Source organism: Rattus norvegicus, chromosome 17, assembly GCF_021556685.1.
Source record: "Rattus norvegicus strain SHRSP/BbbUtx chromosome 17, alternate assembly SHRSP_T2T, whole genome shotgun sequence".
Classification (NCBI taxonomy): domain Eukaryota; kingdom Metazoa; phylum Chordata; class Mammalia; order Rodentia; family Muridae; genus Rattus; species Rattus norvegicus.
This window is the reverse complement of record NC_141550.1, coordinates 91,894,172-91,909,815: the sequence shown is the minus strand read 5'-3', so window position 1 is coordinate 91,909,815 and position 15,644 is coordinate 91,894,172. Positions and strand designations below refer to the sequence as shown.

General features: G+C 40.0%; 1 protein-coding gene across 4 annotated transcripts in view; it reads right to left on the bottom strand.

Moving 5' to 3' along the window:
* Positions 1–15,644, bottom strand: part of Pdss1 (decaprenyl diphosphate synthase subunit 1) — a 38,310-nt gene that overhangs the window by 7,887 nt on the left and 14,779 nt on the right. For 2 of the 4 annotated variants that reach the window (XR_015640603.1, XR_015640604.1), the window contains exons 5-9: positions 11,964–12,105; positions 10,173–10,284; positions 9,966–10,079; positions 3,032–3,112; positions 2,795–2,908 (exon numbers count right to left, since the gene is read on the bottom strand). Coding sequence is in view for 2 of the 4 variants with exons in the window: in NM_001400847.1 (NP_001387776.1) it covers positions 2,795–2,908; positions 3,032–3,112; positions 9,970–10,079; positions 10,173–10,284; positions 11,964–12,105 (559 nt within the window). In the remaining 2 variants the exon portion in view is untranslated. The remainder of the gene's footprint in view (positions 1–2,794; positions 2,909–3,031; positions 3,113–9,965; positions 10,080–10,172; positions 10,285–11,963; positions 12,106–15,644) is intronic. The other 2 variants (NM_001400847.1, XM_087589629.1) reach the window with 1 other exon arrangement.

Below are 15,644 nucleotides of genomic sequence, written 5' to 3'. Positions count from 1 at the left end.
ATTGAGACAGCAAGACTGTTTGTAAAAGGCCTAGGATCTCAGAGCAAGACCATCAGTGTTGTTCAGATGGATTAGTTCAATGACAAAGCTGTGGACAAGACATCCCCTAGGAAAGGTTTACAAAAACCTCACTAGTACTCTAAATGGTATGTTATCCACTAGTAGTAGTGGATACAGTGTGTGGTGTATCTCCAGCTACCTGGTCTGTGGGGAGACCTCCTGGCTACAGTTGGTTGAAGGAGCAGTTTAAGCATAGTAAAATGAATGCTGGTCTTAGAAGACTTGGGAAAGATGTTCAATTGCCTTTTGTGCCATCTACCAGATGTTCCATTTTGGCCAGACATGAGCATCAATTTCATTCAAAGAACAAACAGTTATCTACCACAGAGTGGAATTGTGAGATCAGGGGCAACGTAAGAAAGAATCCTTTATAAACTAAAATCAACACTGTTTTATTAAAGCTAAATACTGAATAATCCTGCATTATTTTTGAACTTGATTCACCCAAAGTTATTTTAAGCCACATGAACTTTTGACAGATTTCTTGCTGAGAACCTCTTTTTAGCAGAATAATGCATAAAAAGATTCTAAGCTCAGGGTTTTGAGAACAGTTTATAAGTACAACCTTGACTAAGTATAAATATGCATTTTATTAACTTTTGGCATGGTGAGTCCTGATCAGAGGCACTCCTGCCCAGTTTCATCTTGTGTCTCCTTTCTGAGGCTGTGCTATGCCTGCAGCTCCTTTTCCCACTGCCTTACAGGCAGAAGGGGAAGGAGTGGCCTGGTCAGAATAATTGGGTGCCTCATGACTCTGGGATTTCCCAGTAAAGCACACATAAAACCATAGTTTGGGTAACCTTCAGATAAACAAATTAAACATCTTAGCAGTATCCCATCTTATGATGGCATGCTAATCATAAGAGCTATGCATTCAGTTTCTGTTCTCACTTTGTCCCATTATATTTGAATGAAAATTAGCTATTCTTTGTGTACAGGAAAGTTAAATTGCTTTCTTTATAAATAATGTAATAAAACAATCCAAAAAAGCCAGTCTATTTAATTTGTTTTATGGAGTTCATGACAAGTATTTAAAATTGTTGAGACTTCTAAAAGCAAACCCAGATTCTTTATAGATTGAATCAGGGAAAAGCTTAGAGCCCATCTAACTGATCTTTGCTGAGCTAGCTGGTTTGGGGCATGAACCATGCTCTCCTTTATTCATGTATACTCACCTGTGACAGAGATGGTGACGGTCTGCAATTGTACAATAAATGCTAGCCAATGACTAATTTTTCTATAATCAGATATACTTCATTTATACACACGTGGCTCAGGAATTGTGTGTGTGTGTGTGTGTGTGTGTGTGTGTGTGTGTGTGTGTGTGTGTGTGTGTAGGTGGCTATGGCATAACAGGAAATGTTCCTTAGTAAAGGTTTAATATACAAAAGGTTTTCTTACATTTTTCTAAACTTGGCATATATATTAATAATATTCCTGAATATTGGGGTAGTGAGTTGATAGGTCTTCGTCTCATGGGAGAAGGGACCTACCATCATAGAATGCTTGTATTTTGTTTTTGATTTTTGAGACTTTTTTTGTTGTTTTGCTTTTAATGCAGCTTGACTGTCTGCAATTTCATGATCCTCCTGCATTGGGTGTTGGGTTGCAAGCCTGTGTCACTACTGAGCTGTACATCTTTCTCTTCTTACTCTGACCTTAAATGTCTGCGATGATAGAGCCTGGTAACAAGGATAACAGTTTCTACCAACTGCCCCAACATCTCTGTTCTTTTCATTGACAGGTACTGTCCATGGTACCCAGTCCATCCACCCAGGCTTTAGTCTCCCTGAGGCTGAATTACCTGTAGTAGTTCTACTAGGTCAGAGGATGAAAGATCATTTCTTCCCTTTCTTGATTTAAAATGAATCAAACGGAAAGTCATTGGTTTTAATATCAAAATGGAATTTCTATGTTCTAGAGAAGTTATGATTTACATTTTAAAGAATGCAAGCAAAATTTATGAAAAGACTGATAGTTTAAAAATTTTAGACCTAAAAGGTAGTTGGTGATGACTACCTTTTATTGTACTGCTAACTCACCACTTCACTGCCACTCAGTTGGCTATTTGTTTTAAAGACACCCATACACAGCTAATGGCCCAGTCTTTCAAGCATCGTCTGGCAAGGCCAAAAGCATATGGCCCGGGGTCCAGATGATGCTGTGAAATGGCTGCTTCGACAGACAAATGAGATGCAGTATCTTTAGCATCTCATTTATGTTAAGGAGGACATGAAAAGTACTACTTGACAGTCTTTCAATATGGAAAAGGAACTATGTGGTTCTAAAGCATTCAATTGACTTCACATGTGGAAGCAATGGCTGAGGCATCAAGGCTTCTCTCAGGGTGTCAACAGTTCCATTAAACTAGAACTTATGACTTCCTCAGACTTAGATACCCTTGGAACTTCCTGTACTTTCAAGAGGCGTTGAGGCATACCCAATCATAAAAGTAATAATTGTCAATCTTGCAACACCCAACATATGTGAAATTCACTCAGCACTTTCTGATTTACAAGATAATTAGCATATCAACTAGCCCTTATAACAACTGAGATAAGGTTTTTAGAAGTGAAATTACCACCCTAACATTTCAGTTCTCAAACCAGGATCACATCTATGGTCCCTTATCTAAATGCCTCTAGGTTTTTATCTCACACTTTACCTGATGTGCCTGAGATACTGGTTATCTCATAGGCCTCCTCAGAAATGTTTCAAATGGAGTAAGACCTACCTGCTGGCAAGCAAACAAGACAGGGCCGGTGGCTATGCCTAGCTTCAGGTCTGCAGATGTTGGCTTGCCCATCTGGTCAGAACATGAGGTGAAATCCAATACATCATCTATGAGCTGGCAAAAGGAAAGATGAGTACACCTACTGAGCTGCCACTGTCGTCAATGCTTTGAACACTCCACACTGGGGAGAATGCAGGCTGTGCCTATGTCACTGTTCCCACAAACAAGCATACCGACCTGAAAAGCTATTCCAACGTTTTTCCCATACTGATAGGCAATCTCATGCACCACTGGGTCAGGGCAACCCAGGACAGAGACCTGAAGGAAAAAAGATTCTGGTAAGCTGTGGTATCCAGGTACAAGGCAGCCAATCACGATGAAGGAGCCTCTCACACATTGTCTAAGAGCATTGAGGCTATGTTACAGACAATCAGGGATGCTGGCACTAAAAGGAAACCCAACACATTAAAAAGTGGTCTTGGCGAGGCAGTGGTGGCTCATGTCTTTAATCATGAGGCAGAGCCAGATGACCTTTGTGAGTTTGAGGTCAGACTAGTCTACGGAGAGTTTCAGGACAGCCAAGGCTACACTCAGAGACCCTGTCTCAAAACAAAACAAAATTAAACAACAACAAAACAAAGTGATGTTTTCTGTGAAGTTCTGAGACTAAGAGTCCAGGGTCTTTTGCAAGCCAGGTAAGTACTCTACCACCCAGCTACAGCTATAGCCCATTTTCTGACACGTATTTTAATATCTGAGTATGCAGGACTGTGGGTTCCACTCTGCCATTGCTTTTCTTCATCTCTTTACATGGACTCCAGGGATTGGTTTCAGGTTGGCAGCTTATATAGGAAGTGCCACCTTGCAGTCCCATTTTCTTAAATTTTAGAGAACCTAGCCTTCTTCCTCCTGTTCTTTCAAACAAGATAAACAGTCTTTTGTGAAAAGAGCCACAAGACTAAATTCTGATGATAATGGTAAGCAAACCTTTCTGGTATGCAAAACAGATCCCACTGTGTAAAACACTGGCTTCTGGTGCTCAGTACAATTGATGGCATAATGACCTCTGAGGAGAACCCTCATTTCAGGGGTGAGCTCTCATCCAACATAAAACATTGCCAAGCTCCTCATTTGCGGCTCCGTTTTGGTGATCACATTGTTTTCTGAATGCACTTGTTTCTTGCTATGATTGTTAACAGCCTCAAGTCTCAGTCTGGTTTTCATTATGAGAAGGTCCCTACACTTACTGTTTCCACCCCTCTCTCACCAGAAGTAAGTTAACTGTATTAGAACTATTTGTTTGCACTCCCTCCCACTCCTCCAAAAGGAGACAAGGAAGACTTACAAAGCCTTGTAAAGCTCAAAACCTCAAGCACAAGCTGGTTAGTGCTGAGCATGCTAATCCACACAGTCCACTGAAGCTGCTTCCTGCTGCACTGTTGAGCATGCTAAGCAGGCCCAACCACATTTTCAGAAATCAAAGACTGGGAAAGAACAAGGGGGGAACTGGGGAGACATTCTGTTCAATTGGAAAGCAAAGTCTCTGTTGATGTTCAGTTGGGAAGCCAGGTAAATAGGTCATTTGTGATAAATAAGCACCTGCCTACTTCTTCGGCTCTCTCCTGGAAACTATATTCCTCCTGGACAGCAGCATGGCAAGGTGGGACAAGCTCTCCAGAAGCCTGTGGGCTGGAGATAGGACTCTAGCAACTCTTAGTGACCCTGGTGACTGCCTGATCCTTCTGTGTTTTCAGTTTCCTCACCTGTAGAGTGTAGGAACTAAAGGACTCTCCTTTGGTGGTGTGGGTATAGCCCAGTAGTACACCATTTACCTAGTATTGGGTTGGACTCAGGCACAACAAAAAGGAAGAAAGCAAGGGAGGAAGGAAGGAATGCTGGCAGAGCAGGGCTAAACTGCATACACCAAAAGGTCAGACAGCCATGTACAGCAAGTAGTAAAGCTCTGCACTGCTTTCAAAAGCAAAGACCTGTGATCCACAGCAGCCCAGGAAGGGCTATTCTTTGTTAGTACTTTGTGAGGCCACATGGAGGTCAATGTAGAAAAGAAGTCAAGATATCTACCCGAAAAAGGCAAGTTTCAGGCAGCTGGCTATACTGAACCGAGAATAAAATGATTTCCATTTCCCCAAGCAGAAATAACTGATAATAATGCAGTCTCCAGTTGTGAGATTAAAGCTATCTTTTCAACATGAAGACAGATATAGAAGTCGGAAATAGGAGCTTTCTCTGAAAAAGTAAAAATGGAAACCATATTTATAAAGTCAATGAATTAGTATTTGTGGTACACATCAGCTTCACTCCCTTCCATGCTGAAGAGTCAAAATTTCTGTTCAGCTTGATGACCAAGAGACCTGATTTCCTTTATTAAAGTTAGGAAACAGAAAATAGTCGCAAGGATAAAATCAGTACAATGTGGCACACTGCACACAATGGCAAGAAGGCAAGTTGTATGACACTGCTTGGACTAGGCACTAGAGACATGCCTAATATTTTCCTTGAAGTGGGTAGAGTATGAAAAATGATAAAACCAAAGAAAGAAGAGCTTGACTGAAGCCAGTGCCACAGCAGGCTGAGGGCTGAGCCTGTGCCCCAGTGCCTCATTGAGGACCATGCCTAACACCACATTCTCACAAATTTATCTCAGAAAGACTGAGGATTACTGACTGCACTGGAGAGGCAAAGTTTAACCAGGATCTTTTATCTTTGGAATATATATTCATATTACCACAAATCAGAGGTATTTTCTGATGGGCAAATTTTATGTGTTATGGTCTTATTTGTTTAAAATACTGTAGAAGACATGGTGACACGCATCTTTCATCTAGCACTGGCAGGAGTATTTTTAGGGATTCATGGGCTAGTCTCATCAAACAGAGAATTCCAGATGCCAGAGCCTCATAGTGAAACCCTGTCTCAAAACAAAACAAACAAACAAAAGGAGTTAAAGGGGCTGAACAGATGGCTCAGTGGTTAAGATCACTGGCTGCTCTTCCAGAGGACCTGGGATCAATTCCAACACCTACATACAGGTCCACAACCATAACTCCAGTACCAGGGTAACTGACACCCTGTTGGGAACTGGATGCATGTGGTACACAGACACAGGCAGATAAAACATTCATTCATATATATATATATATATATATATATATATATAAAATAAAAGCTTACAAAATACTGTAGAGACTTAGAGTCTGTTCCATTATAAATAAAGTCAACAAGTAGAGAGAAACATACGCAACATTCGTGATCTTGAACCTCAGCGATCCAGAGGCTGAAGCAGGGAGATCACTGGCTGTAAGCCAGCTTGGGACACAGGGCAAATTTTGCCTCAAACAAAATTCAAGCCCCCTGCAAATATGTAGTATAAATGTGTTAAAGACAACTCAAAGAGAAAGAGAAGGGGGAGGGAAGGAGGGAGAGAGAGGAAACAGCCATTAATTATAAGTACTCAGCCCGCAAAGCCTAGTAACCTGGGCTTAAATCCTGAGAAGCTACATAAATGTGGAAGGAAAGAACTAACTAACTCGACAAAGCTGTTGACCTCCACAAGTGCTGTGGCAGGAACCTCCCCAAATAATAATATAATAAAAAACAAAGCAAAGCCCAAAATGGCCATTCAATGATCTAAATGATGTTTGGCTTCATTCAAAGTGGGAGATGTAATTCTGGATCGTCAGAAATGGAAAAATCTAGTGTGATTTCTGTTGTGAAGCCCCAGGGAGAGAGGAGGACATACTCAGGGAGGCAGCCAGAAGAAACACTAAGTAGTCTGCTGATTTATTACAGGTTACAGAGAGTAGGAAATAATATGCAGAACGAGACAGGAAGAGCTCAGAGCAGTAAGACTGATGTGCTGGGTGAAGCAGATGGGAGAGCGGGCGGCAACACATACAAGAAAGGGAGACAGGCTTTGCTGTTGCGGTCTAATTTCCACCAGATTTCCTGGGGAACACATCGTGGCTTTAACTGTCAGCTACAGAGTGCATCTGGCATGACCATGTACACAAATAAATGGAGGCCATGTCTTAAAAATAACATCAATCCTATTTTAATATCATTTAAAGCCTCAAAGCAACTTATCTAGCCAGCCCTCTCTGTGGTTTTAATATTCTTCTGGCTAAAAACATAGAATGTAGATATAAAGGGTTGGGAGACATGGTAAAAGGAAAATGCTATCTTGAGTAGACTGAATAAAAGTCTGCTGAGTTTCCTTCAAATTCTCAAAGCATTACGGAACGCCATTAATTCTGTAATGATCTTTAACTCCGAACTCTTACCTCCTGTCTTTGGCATGTCTAATTTCCTTTGAATGAATGTCTTTGGTCGAATGTCTGCATCTTATATACCAAGAGCATATAAAATAGCCATTTTAAATACCTAACACCTCTGGAATATTCCCACCCATGGCCACTTAAATACAGAGCTGTATTCAGAGTATTTGTGTTGAGATTTTGCTGTTACCCCAGTAGGCAGCTCTGGAACACTGCAAGCACACCTCCTTGTGGTCAGCACAGAACACTTCTTTCATTTTTTTTTTTTTTCCACTTTACCATCTTTCTGTCTCTTTTTCTTCCTTTTAAAAAAGAAAGTCTGGAGTTTTCTTGGGACTAGGGGATGGTAATACTAGAGATTGAACCTAGGAATTTATGCATGGTAGGCTATGCTCTACCACTCTTTTAATCTCAGTCCTAGACTATTTCATTTTTAATCAGAATTGAGTCATGTTAAAATACACATCTACTCGTTACTGCATATTCTTTATTACATTTATTACACATGTAGTTATGTGTACATGTGTCTCTATATATGGCTTTCCACCACTTGGGCCCTAGATACTAAACTCGGGTTATCAGGCAGTACAGGCACCTTACCTGCTGAGGCATCTCATAGGCCCTGCTTATTTGATAAACAGAGGAGCTCCTCATCATACACACATTATCCCTTTTCTGGGTGACAAAGGGCCCGAGGATTACACTACTGTGTGAATTAGTTCCTTGTCCTATGCAGAGTTGCTCCTTTGTGCCCAGAGAATGCTCATGTTGTGTTTTAGAAATAAGCATCTCTGCTTATGTTGCTGCTAGTGTTTGTAAACTGCAGTAGAAAACTTGTGAACTTCTCTTAACATGCAAGCAGTTCCTGAGGATGGATGGTTCCCCTTTTATCTAGGTTTTTTTTAAGCTATGTCTCAGGTCTCAGGCAATTCATGTATCAGAAATGAGCTAAAGCTGGATTACAGTAGGATTTTTCAAATTAGATAAAAGTCTAGCATCCCTCAGGAACTATGAAACAGATTTTTCTTCCCCAAAGGGAGTCATTTCCCTTGCCTCTGGCAGAAGGGACATTAGAACAGAGATATGGCTCCATTACAGTACCTGTGCTTTATGTTAAAGCCCAGGCTGGACTCCAGGCACCTCTAGTCCCCATCACAAGTACCTGTTAGACATTTCAAAGTGTAGACTACTTCTTTTTCTCTGTTAAAATGCCTCTGCTGTTTTCTTCTTATTATTCATGATGGAACCCTCCCCTAATAATAAAGCAGATGCTTTCCTGCACCCCGTAACCTACACTGTGTAGCCTCAGCTAGCCCAGGATTCATGGTGATCCTCTAGCCTTAGCCTCAGCACCTGGACAACAGGAATGTGTTTCTCTGTCCGACTAGAAAGACAGATCTTCGTGAAGAGGGTGTCAGATTTTTAGTTAGACGTGTTTGTGAGCTGCCTGATTTAAATGCTGGCAACTCAACCTAGGTCCTCTTCAAGAGCAGCAAACATTCTGAGGGTAAACTTGACAAGCAAAGGTTGTCAATTACAAAGCATCAATGCAGCAGCTTTATGATACCCATTTATAAGAGGTCTACCACAATTTCACACCTTCTTAAAAAACAGCACACTTGTAATTGCTCACAAATGGAAATGGAATAGCTTTTTCAGAAGACAAAGAGCTGTGCCTATGGCCAGCCTGTCCTATGTAATTCACATCTCTTTCAATTAGATCTTTGTATGAAGAAAGTGTTGTCCTCATTTTTTCTTTCTGCCCCACAAGTATATGTTTCTTGAAGCATGGCAAAATAGAGGCATACTGTCAATGGGCTAGGAAAAGGCTCCCTTTAGTATAATTTTTCTAAGCATGTTCCAAGACAATTTACATATGACGTTACATGTCTGCTTTCTTGTTGCTGTGATTGCACAGGACTATTACATGAGACCACTGTTTGCCCAGGTTTCTTCTCTAAACCTGCTAGTTTGGGACATGCTCAGATAAACAATGTTTTGTTTTTGAGACAGGATATCATCTAAAGCCCATGTGGCCTAAAACTCACTATGTAGCCCTGTTTGGCCTTGAGCATACAATTCCTGTTTCTGCCTCCGAGGGCTAGGAATACAGGTATGCACCATCAAACACAGCTTCTCACAGGAGTAGTGTTATAGAGATACCGTTTCTTATGTGTGAACTAACAATGACTATCACATATTTTAATGCACAGATTAAAGACAGTGAATTTAAATGTTTGGATAAAACTGAGTGGCAGAGCTTACAGCATAAAAAGGAGGTAAAGAAGACCACAGAGACTGAGAAGTTACTATTCAATTTATACTCTGAAAATTATGGCGTACATATAAGAGATATAACAAAATTGGTTAGATCTACTATTTATGAATGAGTATGTAGAATACTAGTACAATCTAATAGTCAAGACATTTTTCCCCAGGTAAATATTTATGTGATAATTTAGTATTTCATAACTTTTAAAAGGTAAAATGTCAAAAATATCATGTGATAGCCACGACAAAGGGCACTGCAGAGGGTGGAGCACAGCCCTCGGAATTGCTTCTGTCCTCTCTTAGGTCCTAGGGGTCTAGCATCAGGCTTGTGGCAAGCGCTTCCCTGGTGAGCTATCTTGCCAGCCTAGATTGGGAAATATTTTGATTGATTCTTGGGGGAGGAAATATGACAGAAAAGTTCATTATTTCCATACCAAAAGAACACAACGAAAGTGAGAACATTACAAACTGTCTGGGATGTTTCTCTTTGACGTCTGGAATTTTAGGATGCTATTTTAAGGTTATCTAATTAAATGTTTCTAGGAGAATTAGCCACCAAGAAATAAGTGTGGGCTTTTTTCAACTTGAAAAAAGACAGAACGTACATACTGCTTTACAACTGTTGGCTATCAGGCTGGCTGTCTTCTTGAAGGTCTTTTCAAGGTAGTGGGCAAACCTTTCATTCTCATTTTCTTTTGACCCTAGCTGAAGAAATTCACCTATCAAGAAGGAGAAGGGTTATTTGAGACATGGTTTTATTGCCTGGCTAAATACCAGAATTGGTATTCTAAATAAAAAAGAAATCGACTTACCACGCACCAAATCTTCAATAACTTGGGCTAACAGCGATACAACTGCTGTGTTTCCAATCCGTGCCAGAGCTATGGATGCTGCAGAAAGAATTAAATCTCCAGCAAGAACAGCCTGGAAAAAGAAGAATAAAATACCACAGATAAAAAGTTCACAGCTATCTCAGTAGTTAGACCTAGCACACACACAGTCTAAGTCTGGTACTCAAGATATTAATGGGCCCAGAACAAATTATCAGCTATAAATTACACAGTCAAATTATATCATACACTATACATGCCTATTAAAGATAGGCATCAGTACTACTCTGTTACACAGAAATGGTAGAGTTCACATAATGTTCCAGGACTGCCAGGGCTACACAGAGAAACCTGTCTCAAGAGAGAGAGAGAGAGAGAGAGAGAGAGAGAGAGAGAGAGAGAGAGAGAGAAAGGAAAGAAAAAAGGAAGGAAGGAAGGAAGGAGGGAGGAAGCAAGCGCAAGCAAGCTGGGCTGTCTGCCACTAGCTATGTAGGCAAAGCAGACTTTGAACGCTTGGTCTTTCTGCCCCCCTTCCTGAGTCCTGGGATTAGAGACACTCATCAGCACATCTCATTCATGAGATGCCAGTGGTTGAATCCAGGCCTTTTATATGCTGAGCCCGAGTTCTAACAACAGAGCTACACCCCTGCCCTAAGGTAATAGAATTTTCAAAATAACCATTTTAATACTCACCTGTTCTCTAATATCTAGAATACTACTTAGTATATGTTACTAATTACCCATCATTTTGCAAAATTCATTCCAATTAAAGCCTAACCAGCACATGAGAGTCTAACACGTAGCAGGGACCATATGCTTTGTGTGAAGAGCAGTGTAAGAGGACAGACACTTCAGGGACTTTGCTTTGTCCTCAACTGTGTAAGACTGCCCATGGAGGCACATGTGTGGGTGGATGCCTACTCACAGAAGGAAGGACTGCCTCTTTTTCATTTGTTCAACTTCATTCTTCAACCTACAACTTATAAATCCTCAATCCAAAGTACCTATTCAAGTAATGCTAATAAAATAGGAAATAAGTTTTAAAATAAATATACAGGGGCCAGAGAAATGGCTCAGCAGTTGACAGCATTGGATGATCTTCTAAAGGACCCCTGTTTGATTCCCAGCACCCACATGGTGTCTTCTAACCCCCTATAAACCCACTACTAGGGGATCCAATGCCCTCTTCTGGTACCCTTGAGCACCAGGCATGCAAGTGGTGTGTGTATATATATATACATACATATGCATGAAGGCAAACTACCCATACCCATAAAATAATAAATCTCTTTCTATATATATCAAATATAAAAAAAATTGAGTGTGTGTGCATACGCCTGTATGTATAACAAATCTTATTAAGCTCTGTTTAAGGTAAGTTTTGATGGTAGAACACTATTTCTGAAATTTCTCCTGTTTTTAGTTTCTATTTGCTTTAACACTCTTGAACATGCAGCAAATTAACAAATGCTATGGGTTCAAATCAATGTAAGTAATCTGAGTCCAACAGAAAAATGTAGGATTCTGCAAGAAATACTAATGAAAATGCTTTTCCTTATAACTAGAAGAAACTGACATAAAAACAACAGAGACTAAGGAGAATCACTGAGTTTGTTTTTGCTGTCAAGACCTTTACAGAGACAATGCAAACACTTCTTTGGAATTTCAAAGAAATTCAAACAAGTATATACAAATCTGAAAAGCAATTGCAATCCCGTAAGTGTATGGTTTGGTAAGGAAGATTTTCCAAAGTAACAATAAAAACCATCATACCTTTTGCTCACCCCAGACTTTATTAACTGTATGTTTTCCTCTTCGAGAACTTGCATCGTCAATAACGTCATCATGAACCAGAGTAGCAGTGTGGATCATTTCTGCAACTAAGGCTACGGAGCGCTGTCTGGCTTGCATCTCTCTAGTTAACAGAAAGCAATGCTGTTTAACAGACGCCGCCTAGAACCTTCTCAGCAATCATCTTGTGAAAACTGGATATCGCATCTAGGATAAAGAATTTTATTTCTCTAAGAGAAACTGCATAAAAATGTTGGCTGTTCTATAGACCCTAAAGACCCAGCTATGACAACCAGATTCCAGTCATGGAATCAGAGGTGGAACAGGAAAATTGATTCTTGAAATGGACCTCCACATGCATACCTTAAGGATGCATGTGCCCTCATACTTCACACACACAAATAAATGAATTTTACAAAAGTGGCTGGCAATGTATGAATATTTTTTGTTTGTTTACATAGTGTTTTGCTTGCATGTATGCCTGGTACCACATGTGAGCTTGTTCAAGGTCAGAAGAGGGTGTCAAATCCCCGAAACTAGAGTTACTGATGGTTGTAAGCTGCCATATTAGGACTGGGAACTGAACCCAGGTCTTCTGCAAGAAAAAGAAATGTTCTTTTCTGTCCCAGTATAAAGAAGCAAATGCTACCCGCGCAGCAATGCACACAGACATTCTAATATAATCAAATAAATATTAAAAATAATCAAAATAGATCTTAAAGAACAAAGTGTCACTGTGCAAAGTTTTAAAAACTACATTAAATGAATATGACATGACCAATAATTTCCTTCTAACTCATATTTAACTTTGTTTGGGTCTCTCAATTCATTTCTCCTCACAAATTACAGGATAAGAACTTGCAAGGAGGGGGCTGGAGAGATGGCTCAGTGGTTAAGAGCACTCACTGATCTTTCAGAGGTCCTGAGTTCAATTCCCAGGAACCACACAACCACATGTTGTCTTACAACCATCTGTAATAGGATCTGATGCCCTCTTCTTGTATGTCTGAATACAGCTACAGTGTACTCATATACATAAATAAGTAAATCTTGAAAAAAGAATTTACAAGATGATACAATGATATTAATTTAACAGTAAAGAGTGAATGCCCCAATTTTATTTTTTCAGAATAGGGATTACTCCTAAGTAATCTTCTCCACTCTGTCCCAAGAAGCTGGGACTCCAGGTGTGCATCATGGGTTTCTGGCTTCTTGTGAACCACAGTCATTATTATATTACCATGTATAGGAATTGTAAAACACTGGATAATCAAACTAGAGAAATACCTTTGAAGGGACTCAAGCCATCCTGAGCACGGCCAGCATGGCTGTTTGTTGCAGGCCGTGTCCTTCTCCCCCTCTGCCTTGCTAAAAACTGTTAGATTGCCTTCCTGAAGCTAGCCCCTAGGTCTATTCCTTTACTTGGCCACTTCTTCCTCCTGAGGCTGACTATCAAAATCCAGCTAACAAAGTCCAGAATCCAAAAGTCCCCTTTGGTTTACCTACTTAACTTACCCAGTCAAAATTAAACACCTTATAAACCACCATTTCCCTATGTGCCAGGTCTGTCTCCCCTGTACCTGAGATAGTCCTTTGACTTCTGGAACAAATACCTCTCCTCCTTCTCGTTCCCTTTCCCTTCTCCCCAATCCTCTTATCTCCTGTCTTTGTCTCTTATTCCCTGTCCTCTGTCCCTCAGGGGTAAATACATATTTGTACTGAGAACTAAGTCTTGGGGGTCCTGAGCCTGTATTTCTCCTTTCAACACCAATTATGTTTTTTGATATTACAGCATAACATTTGACTCATGCACTAAGGAAATGTTTATCATCGGGTTGTATCTTATGAGGGGAGGAAAGGGAGAGGCATAACAGGTGACCTTCCTTTAAGAACTGAATTAACATATGTATAAGTAGTGCTCATTTTAATTCCTTAGGCTCAGCATAAAGTCATGACAAATACCATCTTGAAAATGACACAGGCACTCACTCACTGTACATAGGTATGTCAGCATCTTCTAATCTTGCTTTAAATAAGTGTGATGCTGTAGTGGCTCATTTTACCCAAAGCTTAGAACTTAGTCTCAGCCTCCAAACTGCTTCCAGCCCCAACATCAATTGTAAGGTACTGCTTATTATATATTAAGCATAATGATAACAATATATAATATTATATAAGTTATATAGTTATATAATTTTATTTATGTGATATATAATATATATCATATATTAAATTTCACAATTCAAAACATAGCAGTTCCTAGTATTTCCAGATTACAGGAGACTCTTTCAAGGAGGAAAAAGTAAAGAAAAACCAATAGCAGGCACAGACAAATCATTACACAAAACCAGTGCAGTAGAGCTGGAGACAGCACAACTCAGGGAGAGAAGGTTCTGGATTGAGAGGCCTTGGGTTTGAACTCCAATACGAGACACTGCATTGGTGAAAGAGAAAAATAAGCATTTGCATAGTTTTGAAGAGCTTGGCTGAATCTATGTGCAAGCCTTAGGCCTGCTGTTAAAAACTATATATTATCTATGGAGACTTACTAGGCTCTGTTTTCTTTGAGTTGATACATAAGGAAATGGGTTTTATAGTTTTCTAAGAATTTTATTTCAAATGAATTTCAGCCTAACAAAATATATACTTTTGACCAATTAGTGGTAGAACTTACCTGTAAATAACTCTTAAGGCCTTTGACCTTTGCTATGTATTCCCAAGTTGGCTACCATTTCTATTATTATAAGCTATTATCAACAAACAGGGCTCTTACTGGAATGACAAAATGGTGAGTACTGGACAAAAATCCAGCATTTAAATATTTATAATTTGAGGATATGAAAACATGTTGAACTGGGTGATATATGTATATATGCCCAATACTTGGGAAGAAAGAATATAATGAGTTTGAGGCCAGTCTGTCCAGAAAACAAACACCCCTCTTCCCACAGCATGGTGGCCTGCACCTTTAGTCCCAGCACTCAGGAGGCAGAAGCAGGCAGATCTCTGTGAGGCCAGCCTGGTGTATAAAGTGGGTTTCAGGACAGCCAAGGCTGTTACACAGAGAAACTGCTCAAAAAAAGAAAGAACAACAACAACAACAACAACAACAAAATCCTTGTTTTGAGGTACTGGGATTTAAATTAGAATGCTAGGCAAGTGTTCTCCCACAAACAAATATCCCAGCTCACAAAAATTGTTTGAAACTGTAAAGACCACACACACACACACACACACACACACACACACACACACACACACACACACACAGAAGCGTGCGCGTCTTCTGAATGGTTACACTGCTGATTTAATTGGAATTCTTGCTTAGGGTATTACTTGGCACTGTGACACACCTCTACATGAGAATATATATAATTTTAGTTGACTTTTCCCATACAATTACATTTTGTTTGTTAGCTTTTATCTGGAAAACATGGCCACTGCTTACCCAGCACAATGGAGGGACAGATGATCAAAATTTACAGACTATCAATAAGTTAACGTTATTGTTAAGGTGAAATCCTTAACATGCCCAACTGAGTCATTCCTTGGGAACTCTGGATACTGTTCCTACTTCCTGCTGTGAAATAGCTGCCACACCCTCCCAGTTGCAGGAAGAGATGACAAGTAAGGTAGCAAGGAAACTTTTTTTTTTGTCTTGAA